Source organism: Podarcis raffonei, chromosome 1 (genome assembly GCF_027172205.1).
Source record: "Podarcis raffonei isolate rPodRaf1 chromosome 1, rPodRaf1.pri, whole genome shotgun sequence".
Classification (NCBI taxonomy): Eukaryota; Metazoa; Chordata; class Lepidosauria; order Squamata; family Lacertidae; genus Podarcis; species Podarcis raffonei.
This window is the reverse complement of record NC_070602.1, coordinates 30,690,138-30,703,106: the sequence shown is the minus strand read 5'-3', so window position 1 is coordinate 30,703,106 and position 12,969 is coordinate 30,690,138. Positions and strand designations below refer to the sequence as shown.

Genomic DNA, 12,969 nt, shown 5'->3' with positions numbered 1-12,969 from the left:
TAGTTTGTATACTTGTCCAGTTGGCTTATGCTATTTGCCTGCTGGTGGGCAAAAGTGAAGACAGTGTTGATAAGAAGCAGTGAGAATGAGGTAGGGTTTTCTAATGGTTCAATAGAGAGCTTCCATTGCCAGTGTTTAGGTAGGGGTAGAGAAATCCATACTGGTGACACAGTACATGATTTACTTGTTAGTTTTACTTTTTCCTTTGCTATCTATTCTTAGCTAACCCAGTGTAGGAGTTAGGTGAGTTACTTTTTGAAGCATGATAAAACAAATGTATGGTATGTGGTACAGAGGATCAAAAAGGAAGAACAGTTGAAGGGTTAGAACAAATAGGTCCTTGGGTGATATGTCTTTCTGCTTTATGATGTAGAGTTGTATTAAGACAATAAATTGTCTTACATGCTCACCTTGAATAACTTGCACAGTCCCCCTTGGAGTTTAGAGAGAAATGGATAGGCAGCAAAATCTTAGTATACGTTTCACACCACCAAATGTTGTTTCTCCCCCACCTCCCACCCCTGAGGTTTGTTTTTAAGAGAAAGCTTCCCTGTTTGAGACTTGAGTTAGTTTTTCTTATTTAGTCTGGGAAACATGGGAAGTCTCCTTTGCATAGCACTTTTGAGGGAGTTTTCCTGTTTTAGTGGACTAATCAAAACTACTCATGAGAAGCAAAATCATAGCTTCAGAACATGCTAGAACCATGATAACGATAAATTGTTTCAAACTTATCCTAATGTTCATGTGGGAAGTAGTCAACCCCACTTTCTGACCTACTATAGCCTCCTGTGGTATTCCAGTGAGAGAATGAGGAACTCTGATACCCAGACATGTTCTTCTGGATGTCTATTTTGAAAAATGAGCTAGAGTTTTAACTTCATTTTCTAAAATGGACTGCCAGCAGCAAATTCTGTTGCCGTAGATGCTGGCCAAGATTGTAAAATGGTCCTTTGCCCTGTGTACTGAGGGGTTCTTTGTCGAACAACAAAGGTGTTTATCTGTACTTCTGACTGCTGTCTGTGCCTCTCTGTTTCTACAGCAAAGTTCAGGCTCGCAGGGCTTTCTCTGCCTATCTGCAGCGTGTGCAGCTGCGCCTGATGAAAGAGGCTGGAGATCAGGTCCATAATCCTGCCTGGGCTGCCAAAGAGGATGAGCAGATGGTAAGAAATTGTTTGCTTGCCCTGCTCCTTTCAGGGAGGAGCCCAGCTCATCTTACTCCACATTCCTGAATTACAGTTAGTGTGAAGCTGATTCCCATCATCTTACTCTATGTTCCTGAATTACAGTTAGTGTGAAGCTGATTCCCATCATCTTACTTTATGTTCCTGAATTACAGTTAGTGTGAAGCTGATTCCCAACAGCTTGAGCTAAACAGCTAGATGCTGTAACTCATCCTGCCTCTGTTACTGAAATGACTTGAACTCCTCTCTGAACCAATGTAGACTGTTGGTGTGTAGAGCAGGTAGAAGAGGTGTACTTTGGACTCCAGGGTAGAAGAAGCATTTTTGAATATTGCTGAAGTGATGGCCACTTGTGATTGCCATCCTTTATTTTATTTTATTTTATTTTTTGCATAGCCTCCCTGAAGCCCACTTCTTAGTTTAAGCTCTCTGTATGTCAATCAGTTTCCAGGTATGACTTTTGAGTTGTCTGCCTTTTTCCCCAGACAGTAGCTAAATCATTGTACTGTATCTGAGGCAGTTGCCTTATAGTGCTTATTGACTTCAGTCCACATTTCTAGTCCTTGCCCTCAGCTGGCAGCCCACATGGAGACACTGAAAATCCCGTACGGGTAGAGAGCCAATCTAGCTCATAGATTAAAACCCTTATGTCAGGAATTGGGAATAATCAGTTTGCCTCAGTGGAAAATGTTACCCTTGCACTTTCCAAGTGGAAAATTGAAACTGGTTCTCTGAGAGCTGCTTTGTCTGCTATGCTGTGAAAAATAATGTTTAAAATAACAGATCAAACCAGCCTAATATAATGCTAGTGAGAGGCGAGCTGTGAAATTCAACGCTTTGGCTATGAAGCAGTTTACTTGCATGCTAGCAGGGCACCTAACCAAAAGTAAATCCAGAGTGGAGACAGAATATGTTTGAAACTAAACACTCACAGCAGGCGTCTTTGCTCTAGCACTCACTTTAAAGTGAGGGTAGTTCTCCCTGCCATTGGCTGATGGCATAGTAGGAGGGATTGGTGTGGTTTTTGAGACAAAGTTGGTGCAAGGCACAGAGCATAGAGAGTGACCAGAGGTGGTGCCAGAGATGCATGAAGGTGACAATAATATAAGTGGTCAGAGTTTTAATTGAAACCCTGCTATCCTTAGAGAGATGCACTTTTGTCTGCAGTTATTCTCAGCAAGCATAGATTATGTTAGAATCCCAAGGCTTTTGCTTTGCACCTTTTTGTCAATGAGTTTACTTTTATTTATTGACTTTTTGCAACCCAATTTCTTTTATCCTCAACCCAAACACACTTTGAAAATCGTTTCTAGTAGAGTGATGTATATGAAGATAAACAAATGGGCTCACTCTTTGATTTTTTTCCTTGGTGGCAGGAACTGGTTGTTCGCTTTTTAAAGCGAGCAGCCAATAATCTTCAACAGTCTTTGAGAATGCTGCTCCCGAGTCGGCGCCTGGCCCTGTTTGACCGTAGGCGCATCTTGGCTCACCAGCTAGGTGAATTCATCATCTGCTATAATAGGGTGAGTATGGCATGTGCCAGCTCAGTTCTAACACAGCAGAGGATTTATGCAGATGATCTAGAGCAACACTCCTTGTTTTGTTTTATTGCTTCTAGGGTTGGCCCAAATGTTTCAGAGAAGGAGGGAAAGCAGAAGCATGAGTCATTCATATTCCTGCTTTCTGTCCTACTGTAATGATTGAATAGAATCTTTTTGCATGTTACCTACGGGTGATCCATGAACTTCTGGAGCTGACAGATGGTATTGTGAAATTCTCAAATTTTGTTTCTGATATTACAGGATAAGCAGAAGCTTCTGTTTTTGAGCTTTCGCTTTCCCTGTTTCTTCATAATGAAGTGCAGGGACCTACATTTATATCTTGCCCATGGTCAAATGGCAAAATGCATGCACAGCCCTGTCAGTTGTGAATTGTGTAGGTGCATTTTACAGTGAAACAGCCCCTCTCTCCTCCTGCTCCTCAGGTAAATCCAACATGTGCATTATGTGTGTTTTGCCATTTATACTTGGTACTTTTTGTACCAAAGAATGAATTAGCTTTTACCGTATTGAATAGTTAATACCCAGCATCTGGGTAGTGCAGAAGAATTTGCATTTTTATATTTTCAAAGTATTAGAATTATTTCCACAATCAGGATTTTTGGGGGGTACATTTGTATTATAAATATACACAGTAGATGGTAAATCAGCTTATAACCATACATGATTTATTGCACCAAAAACAGATCAGTCAGGATTTTAAGAAACAAATGTTTAAGCTACTAAACGTCTTGAGGCACAGATGTGTTTATTTCACAATTTGGACTCAAGACAAATTTATTTCACTCAACTGAGATAACTGTATATACATTTTGAATAAAAGCTCCTTGTCTTGAGCAAGATAAGCAAAACTCATCTTGTTACTGAAGTCTGTTACCATGAAGTTACATTCCAGTGGTAAGAATATTGTCTTCAGTCCTGTGCCTCAGGCATAGCCATGCTGCTACAAGTGCATTTGAGAAGTTATCACTGGCTACCTGAACTAACAGATCATGTTTTGGAGTTTTTGAAGTGCAGGAGAAGATATCATGGAATACTCACTGAGGTCTTGTTTAAAAGATAACCTTTCTAGCACAGAAGCACATTGGACATTTTTACAGAGGAGCATTTGAAAATGTCACTGTGCTGCTTGCAGTGACACTGCTGATTTCTCTGGTCAGAGGTCAGCCTAAAGATCAGTATAGTCCCCGTGTGGCTCAGGAGTGTCACGTTCACCAAGTGGAGGTCTTGCGCAGCCTCCATCCAAGTACTCTTCCTGAAAGCACCCAAAGTGTTGCTTAATGTAGCAGTGTTGTTGTTGTTATATTTATCAAACACTTTCTACTATAGAGTTTCTAAGCAGCTTATAATAGGAAATTAATTCAATGCAGATCCCAAAACTTTTTCTAAGAACACAAAAATAATTATATATCGATTATAAAAATGGAAAGCAGAATTCCTCCACAGTTGTAATCAGCAAAAGATTAAAAATAGCTATGATAACAGCGCAGATGGTCAAATGCTAGGAAAAGAGAAAAGTGTTTGTCTGCTGCTGAAAAGATGTTGGCACAGGTGAGTCTCCCTGGAGAAAGCATTCCATAGGGAGGGGGCCAAAAGGCCCACTCTCTGTACCACACTCCAAACTTCTCTTGGAGCGTGGACTTGCGGAAAAACCTCTGATTATAATCTCAGGGTCCAGGTAGGCTCCTGTCAGAGGAGGTGTTCATAAACTATTGGGATCCTAAGCCATATAAGGCTTTATAGGCGAAAACCAGCATGTTAGACTGGACTCAGCAATATACTGGCAGCCATTGCAACTAGACCAGATCAGTGTATATGATTGGACACTGTTCCATGTCAGCAGTCTGGTCGCTGAATTCTGCACTAGTTTCCAAACCGTCTTAAAGGAAGCCTCACCTGTAATGCATTGCAGTAATCCAGCCTTGAAGTTACGTAGAACATAGACCCTAACAGGAAGCCTTTATGGGCAGAAAAGCTGGTTTGAGAGCTTACTTAATTTTACTTATTTGCAGGAAACAGATCAAATGGCTCAGAGAAAGTTAATGAAGAATCAGGAGGATGAAGAGGAAGGGGTAGATGCTGAAGGCTTTCACAAATTTGTTACTAAGGCAAGGTATGAATTTACTTTAAAGCAGGAATAATTGTGCCAGGCTCTCATATCTTGAACTGCAGTAGAGGGGGAGTTGTTGGCATTATGCTCAGTGGTTTGGGAGGCACTGAGGGCTGGCAAAACACTTCTTTTACCCCTCCCTAGGTGGGAAAGAACCCTGGATTTTGAGGCTTTCTTTAGCTGCATAGGCTTCTTCTATGAGCAGAATTTTTAAATGCCACATGGCAGCTGATATGTGGGGGATAAATTCTGCAACGGTAACAGGCATGTGCAGCCAAGGAAAGCCTGTGATATGCAGGCTTCTTTCTTGTGCTCCTCAAAGTGGTGATGGCGGAGAATGAAGGGGAGAAAGAAGATATCTGTGGTTGCTTGTGCCTGTTCCCTGGGCAGAATTTGAATCAAGCTCATAATCCAATGAATGGGAGTTAAATCCTGCTGCGTTGGCTGCTGGTGCCTGTTCCTTGCTCAGAACAGGCACCTGTAAGCCAGTGAAGAATCAAATTCTACCCTCCCACCAATCAAGCTGTTTGATAAGTGGGTATGCTTTGGGGGAAATGGCCTTGGCCAAGATTGGCCTGTGGCCTGGATATTCCCCACCCTTTATGTAGGGCTTCTGTTCATATGGAGGGATTTATGTGAGCACAATTCTACATGCATAGAAACCCCTCTTGTATGCTGTTGAATGCAGAAAGGTTGGGAGCAGCAGGCATAAGCCTGTGCTCCTCCATCTGTTCATTATTGAAGCAGGTGAGGTATTTGACCTATCGTTGTCTTCAGTTAGTTTTTCCTTCTGTGTCTCTCTCTTTCATAGAATCAGAGTAGAGTTGAAAGGGACCCCAAGGGTCATCTGGTCTACCCCCCTGCAATGCTGATGCTTCAAGAGTCTCTCTGTATCTATTTCAGTTCTGTCACCACATTGTAAAAGCTTGCCACTTGCTCCTTTTCTACTCTTTTCACATCTTAGCGAAAGTGATCTTGAGGAGGTGTTGACTTTTTACACACACAAGAATAAGTCAGCAAGTGTCTTCCTGGGAACAAATCCTGGAGTTACACAGAATAGTACCAGCCAGTTGGAAGGTAAGGCCAAAGAAAGTGAGCATACTTTTTGCTGCTTATCATTGTTACTGATAACTTCCCACAGAGAGATGGAGAAACATAGGCGCAGTATTTTTTTTAACCCTCCCCCCCCCCATTTTCTCATTTTACATACTCTTAACAAAGAAGGGACACGGGTGGCGCTGTGGGTAAAACCTCAGTGCCTAGGACTTGCCGATTGTCAGGTCGGCGGTTTGAATCCCCGCGGCGGGGTGCGCTCCCGTTGCTCAGTCCCAACGCCTGCCAACCTAGCAGTTCGAAAGCACCCCTGGGTGCAAGTAGATAAATAGGGACCGCTTACTAGCGGGAAGGTAAACGGCGTTTCCGTGTGCTGTGCTGGCTTGCCAGATGCAGCTTGTCACGCTGGCCACGTGACCCAGAAGTGTCTGCGGACAGCGCTGGCTCCCGGCCTCTTAAGTGAGATGGGCGCACAACCCTAGAGTCGGACATGACTGGCCCGTACGGGCAGGGGTACCTTTACCTTTACCTTTTTAACAAAGAAGAACAAATGTATACAAAAACGATCTACATTTCTTTCAGCTTCACTCCCCTCCTTTCTGCAGTTACATATTTTATAAATTTTCTCCACTGCATATAAAAACATAAGTGCAGTACTTAACTTAGTCTCCCTAGCTGATGTGTGGAAATACCAAATTGACAATAATTTTCAGTGCCGGAATGGATTTGTGCTTGTAACATACTGTCAAGTTATTTACCATATTAAAAAGCAGTGGTGGGTAACACACTGGAAAGCCTTGTTGCATACTGTTCTCCAGCAGAGTTATAACTGGGAATTCTCTCCCCCCCCCCAATTCCAAACTTCATTTCAGATCAGCCAGAAACAGTGGAAGAAGCTGCAAAACAGCAACCTGAAATCCCAGTGGAAAAGGAAAATGTGGCAGAGAAACTGAGAAGTGACCAACTCAAAGCAACCAGATTATCCAGTGAGTGAGAACAATGGAGAGGACTAAACTAGCAATACATAACATTAGGAACAGGTGCTGGATGTTAGAGTCTGACAGAATTTTATGGCTTCTTTTCGAATTCAGGCGCATTTATAATTGGTGGCTGCAGCAATAAATGGTCTTTCTTAACAAATCTTCCACTGACATTAATATTTATAACAGAATAATCAGTCAGCTGACATGCTAAAAATTGTCATTTCCTCCCAAATTCTAAACCCATAATCTAGAGTTAATCATGGTCAGAATTCTTTGCTATATTTCCATTGCGGTGTCAGTAACAATGGATTAGACAAGTGGAAAGTACTCAAGTCCACTGTTGGAGAACTTGTGGCCCTTTAGATGTTGCTGGATTCCTTATCAGCCCTAGTCCAGCATCTTGTTCTCACATTGTTCAGCCAGATGCCTATAGGAAGCTCGCAGGCAGGACCTGAATGCTGCAGCACTCTCCCTACTTGTATTCAGAGGCAGTTTAGATAGAGCATAGTCATCATTTTAGAAGACTCATTTGAAAAATTCAGTTGTAGAAAAAGCATGTTTTGGAAAATAGTTGTGTAGTCTGCCTTGTATAATATCTCATGTCCTTTGTTTACATAAGATGGAATTCAATATAACGCTAAGTGGGGCATGTGGGGGGCAATGAGGTTTACTTGCGCAACAAGACTTTTCTACCCTCTTCTCCCCCCCATGGCCCACTAAACCTGTTTTGGGTTTTCCCTCAACCTTCCAGATTTGTGGGACTTGTGGGGGAAGATGGGGAGTCCCATAGCACAAGCAGATCTCATTCCGCACAGTCAGTAACTCAGTTGAATTTCAGCCATTGTCCTTCTGCACAATTTTGTAAAAGGCTACTCTAGCATAATATAGTGGTACCTTCGTTCTCAAACACCTGGGTACTTAAACGCCTTGGTTCCCAAATGCCGAATACCTGGAAGTAAGTATTCCGGTTTTTGAACGCTTTTCAGAAGCTGAATGTCCAATGCGGCTGTCGGCTATTGTTTCCGGGGCCCCTGCACACCAATCAGAAGATGCGCCATGGTTTTCAAACATTTTGGAAGTCAAACGGACTTCTGGAATGGATTAAGTTTGACGCTTTTGTTTTTGCTATTTATTTTGCGTTTTTGTTTTTGTGGCTTTTTTGGTTAATTTGTTTTGTGACTGTGTGGAACCTAGCTCAGCTATTAATTGATTGATTATGTGACTGTGGAAATGGATAAAAAAACCCCCATCCAAACAATGACTATCATCAGTGCAGGTAAGAAAGAATTGTAATTGCATTTTTTATCATCTACAGTACTGTCTTACTTATTTTATAGTACAGTACCTTGATTATTGTTTTTGTTTTATGGATAATGGTCTCGTTAGATAGTAAAATTCATGTTAAATTGCTGTTTTAAGGGTTGTTTTTAGAAGTCTGGAACGGATTAATCCGTTTTGCATTACTTTCTATGGGAAAGTGTGACTTGGTTTTGGAATGCTTTGGTTTTGGAATGAACTTCCAGAAGGAATTCAGTTTGAGAACCAAGATACCACTGTACTAGATTTGTGTTTTACTTTAATGTTCTGATCAGATTGGATATGTCTTTTTTTTACAAAAAAAATAGGGATGCCCTCTTCGGCAGAAGATGAACAGAATGCACCGCAACCCAGCCTCCTTAGTACGTCTTCCTTTGTTCCAAGTGCCATCCTTCCACAAAGCATCAACTCCCAGCTATCCTCTCATCCTGCTGCCTCAGATAACGCACAGGTGCCTGATCATCGCCCAGGGCTCTCTTTTTCATCTGGTTCTAGACTGACTCCTTCCCCTTCTCTCCAAAGCACAGCACCTGACATCTGGTCTAACACAGCAAAAATTACACCCCGCCTGTCCTCAAACAATGCAAGCTTACACCGTTGTCGGTCTGGCAGTTACACTGCCAGCCCCTTCTCTTCCTTTCAGAGTGCTTTGCAGATCTACAGCCAGAGACTGTCCCGACCAGCTTCAGCAAAAGCAGGTAAGCCATATCTGACTGCTTAGCTGGCACCGTATTGTAATATTTTTACTGTCTAGCAGTATTCAGAATAGCTCGAATTGGCACAACGGGTCAGAATGTGGCTATGCAAGCAAAATTTGAGGAAATACTTACTTATGGCTTGCTAAAAATAATAATACAGCTAATCAGATTCAGAAATTGGCCTCTAGTTAAGTCCTAGATTAATAATACATGTGTGAAATTATTATTATTATTATTATTTTGGCAACTTCCAGAAATATAGGCTCATTTTGCTTCTCCAATCTAGCTGCTGTTGGCACATGACACGGCTTGGCAGTGATCCCTGGCAGTCCAGGAAGTGATGATTAAAGTTTACGCATGTGAAACTGCTTAGGGCAAAGTGTAGGGCAGCAACAGAAAGTAACCTGCATTGAAGTATGAATGGATGACTCAGATTAATAGCTCTTTTCTTGGAATAATTCTGTATTTGTTCTGTGAAGTAGCTATTCTGCTCACATTATCAGGCAATATAGCTGTCCCAGAACTTTGTCACTAATGATACACATGAAGGGTTTAAATATGGAGACTGGTGCCATTTTCGGTATGGCATATTCTCACATTCTTGGTGCTTTTCAATTGCCAATTGGGCCACTAGCATCTGAGAGCTTCTTGCATACAATGCTTCTTTTTCCTTGTCAGTTTCTAAGTTTGGTAGCTTTTCATGTTGGTGGCTTGCAACTCTCTCACTTCAAAATAGTGCTGCAGCATTTTTCTTAACAATGGTATTTCTAGGTGTTCTATTCTGCACTTCTTTCCTGCATTCACATTTTTGTGATGGTTCCTCTCTTTTCAAGTGCCCTCCCCGGGGAGGCCTTCCTGAGACCTCACTACTAAACATTGTGGCCGAGAATTTAGCAATGAAGGATTCGATATCAGTAGGAAGTAATGTCAGTAATTGCCAGCTGTTTACGCCATGCTCGTCCTGCATCTGCTGTCATACGGGGACTGATTCTGCCCCTGAACCACAATTTTGTAAGTGGTGTGTCTTAGTAATTATCAGCCTCTCAAGTAGGCCTTGGGGGTAAAAAAAACTTGAGAACCTCTGCTTTGTTAGACAAGGAAGAGATGACAATAAAACTGCAAATGGCCCAGTGACCTTTTAGGTGTTGAAGGGGATGTTAGGCTCTAGCTAGATTTAGCTGTTTCAGGCTTGCAGTCCTGAGGGATAGGTGCCAAAGCTGAGAAATGCAGATAAAGTTTGCTCAGATGAGACTGAGATTTCCCAAGAAGTGGCAATACTACCCCACAGTGGTAGTATTGGTGAGCTTAACCCTGTTGTATCAAACTCCTATCTTTCACCTCTTCAAAATTTCCAACGGTAGGTTTTTCTTTGAAGCTTCTTTCTCAGAGTTTTGATTTTTCTTCTGGTTTGACTTTGTCTTCTAAATATAACTCTGCTACACTATGTACCATATATTGTGTTTTTAATATTATGTTGGCAGCCGCCCAGAGTAGCTGGAGAAGCCCAGCCAGATGGGTGGGGATAAATAAATAATAATAATAATAATAATAATAATAATTATTATTATTATTATTATTATTATTATTATTATCCATATATAATATGACATTTTTTACTAAAACAAATTAGTAAAAAATTGGGCATCATCTTATACACAGATGGTGAATGAACAGGGGTAAAAGAAGCAGCGGCTGCCATGTAGAAGCTGCTGGAATACGCTTGCAAGGCTGATGCTTGCCTGTTGCTCAACAACTCTAGGGTGCCCTGCAGGTCGGAGCTGCTGCATCACTCTGGCGGGTGCATGCCCACCCCTAGCGCCGATGGATCACACTCTGTCATTAAAATATTGATTTATTAGTTTCTGGGTCGTCTTATACATAGGGGGCATCTTATACACATAAAAATATGGTAATATTTAGCCATGGCTTCTTTTAGAAACCAGAATACTTTTTCTTGGTTCATTTTCTTGCTTATCGGTTTTTACAACTTTTCAAGTCATCATTTTTCAAGAAAATTAAATTTCCCTATTCCTATAATTTGCCCTTTATAAGTAGGATGTAGTGATCTGGCAGGTGTATGGGGCGTTAGGGGAGGCATAGTACCTCTGGTGGGAGGCACTTTGTGATCCTTCTGAGGTGGTATGTCTACCTTTGGTCCCCACCCTGCACACAGCTCTCACTTGTGGCTCCTAGAATCTGTCAGCATGCAACAGTAGCCACACACTGGGAACATCTTCAACTAGCCGGCTAAACTAGGTGTGGGTAGCTGATGGGTCTCAAACCCTTGGTGAGTTAGGGACTTTCCCTGCCTGTGAAGACACACTCCTGCAGATTGAGCATACAAGACCAATAATGGATGCAGAAGTGAAGAAGGTGGAAGTGAGGGGCAAACAGGGCTCATCAACCTGGAAAGGTAGCCCATCTAGGAGAAGGAAAACTTTGATCCTAAACCTCTGCTGCCTTCTTCTTTGGGAGAAGAAAAGGTTAAGGAGTAATCTCTACACAAATCCGGAGTGGAGTCCCTAAGATTGTTGGATGGTGCCTTGTATGCTTCCTTCTGGCAACTCCTGCAGCCAAACTGGCACCAAACGTTTTACTGTGCTTTCCTTTGGACCTCATCAGCGAGGCCGAGAGGTGGGGTCTTGTCATCTGGGCAGCCCAGGACCTCCATACAAGCTGCCCAGGCTTGTGCCCCGGGGAGATCACTTTGGTGCTGCTAATGCATGTTTGACTTCACTCCCAGAGGCACACTCCGTTGTCTGTTTAGACAGATGGCAGCCAACATTGTGTTCTATATTAAACCTTCTTTGGATACAAAGAAAAAGAATGGAGATTTAAACTGTTTTGTCCACAAAGAAGGATGTATGAAGTTGGAATCAGCCAGAGAATTTAACAGTAGAAACTGCAACACAGCCGTTCAGAGGAGAATATATCAGTAGGTTCTGTAGAAAACACCGTGGTTCTAATTGGTTGTGCAGATGTTTGTCTCTTGCCATTTTCAGACACACAAGGCAGATTCTTTACCGACTAGTACAAAGTCTTGCAAAGTAATTTTTTTCACCATCTTTAGCAGATTCAAGGAGTCACAGCCCAAGCAAACAGCGTGGTGGATCTGCCAGAGTTAACAAGGATGGGGATGATTCCTCTTCTGAGAGCAAACAGTACAGTCATGGTCTTGTTACAACAGAACTGCAGAGACTGGCAGAGAAGCAGGCAGCCAGGAAGTACTCTCCTTCCAGTCACATCAGTCTCCTTACACAGCAGGTACAGTGGCAGCAGTATTCTATGGAACGAAGTCTGTGCATGAGTGAGAGAGAGCTTGGACAGAACGTTTTCGCTAGTTAATGGTTTTTAATGGATCTTGGGCAATACCTGATGGCATCACTTTAAAATGCTCATTATGTTCTCTCTCAGTCCGTAAGGGGTCTTGTCAAGGGCAAAAGGTTGTAGGGAAATAATTTCTTTTTGAATTAGACTTACAATAGAGGATACTGGAAGCATTACATATAAAATGTAGATGCAGTTCTGCCAGAGGCACAGCTCAAAAGAAAACAATAGTAGAGCAGACTGTGATGAAATACCCAAATATCTGATCTTTAATTCTGCTGTCATGAAAGTGAATAATAAAACTATTGAGGTTTTTTTGCGCAGTTGGGACTTGTGGATGAAGGAGAGTCTACCAACTGTTGAAACTGTGAATAAGGGAGGGAGGGGGTTCTCTTCCACCATGATTTAGTATGGTTAGCCAGGTCACAGGAAGCTTCAGGGAGCTGATTTACTCTCTCCTCCTACATTCATGCAGATGAAGTAGGAGCAGAAAGAACTCCTATAGTTACCCCACACCAACCTGACCTTCCCAATAGGTGGACTTATCTTTTTAAAGCAACAGGCAACTTGCTCAAACAGCCTTGGATCTCCCCTGTCTGGGCAAAGGATCCTTCTGGAGGAAATGAAGAAACTACTGTTTTGAGAGGATAGATGTAGCAGCTAAAATAGAAGGGATGGTGTGAGGCAGCAGCAGTGGCATCTTCTGCTGCTCCTTTCACAACTCTTGGGTGAGGGGAGTTC

The 12,969-nt window shown here is 42.2% G+C and overlaps 1 protein-coding gene across 8 annotated transcripts in view; it reads left to right on the top strand.

Moving 5' to 3' along the window:
• TTLL5 (tubulin tyrosine ligase like 5) overlaps window positions 1–12,969 on the top strand; it is a 111,730-nt gene that overhangs the window by 48,735 nt on the left and 50,026 nt on the right. For 3 of the 8 annotated variants that reach the window (XM_053378940.1, XM_053378931.1, XM_053378913.1), the window contains exons 24-30: window positions 1,040–1,160; window positions 2,558–2,704; window positions 4,753–4,853; window positions 5,815–5,927; window positions 6,776–6,889; window positions 8,512–8,901; window positions 11,972–12,165. In XM_053378940.1, the coding sequence (XP_053234915.1) occupies window positions 1,040–1,160; window positions 2,558–2,704; window positions 4,753–4,853; window positions 5,815–5,927; window positions 6,776–6,889; window positions 8,512–8,901; window positions 11,972–12,165 (1,180 nt within the window). Of the gene's footprint in view, window positions 1–1,039; window positions 1,161–2,557; window positions 2,705–4,752; window positions 4,854–5,814; window positions 5,928–6,775; window positions 6,890–8,511; window positions 8,902–11,971; window positions 12,166–12,969 lie in introns of those variants that run through there. The other 5 variants (XM_053378967.1, XM_053378958.1, XM_053378922.1 and 2 more) reach the window with 5 other exon arrangements.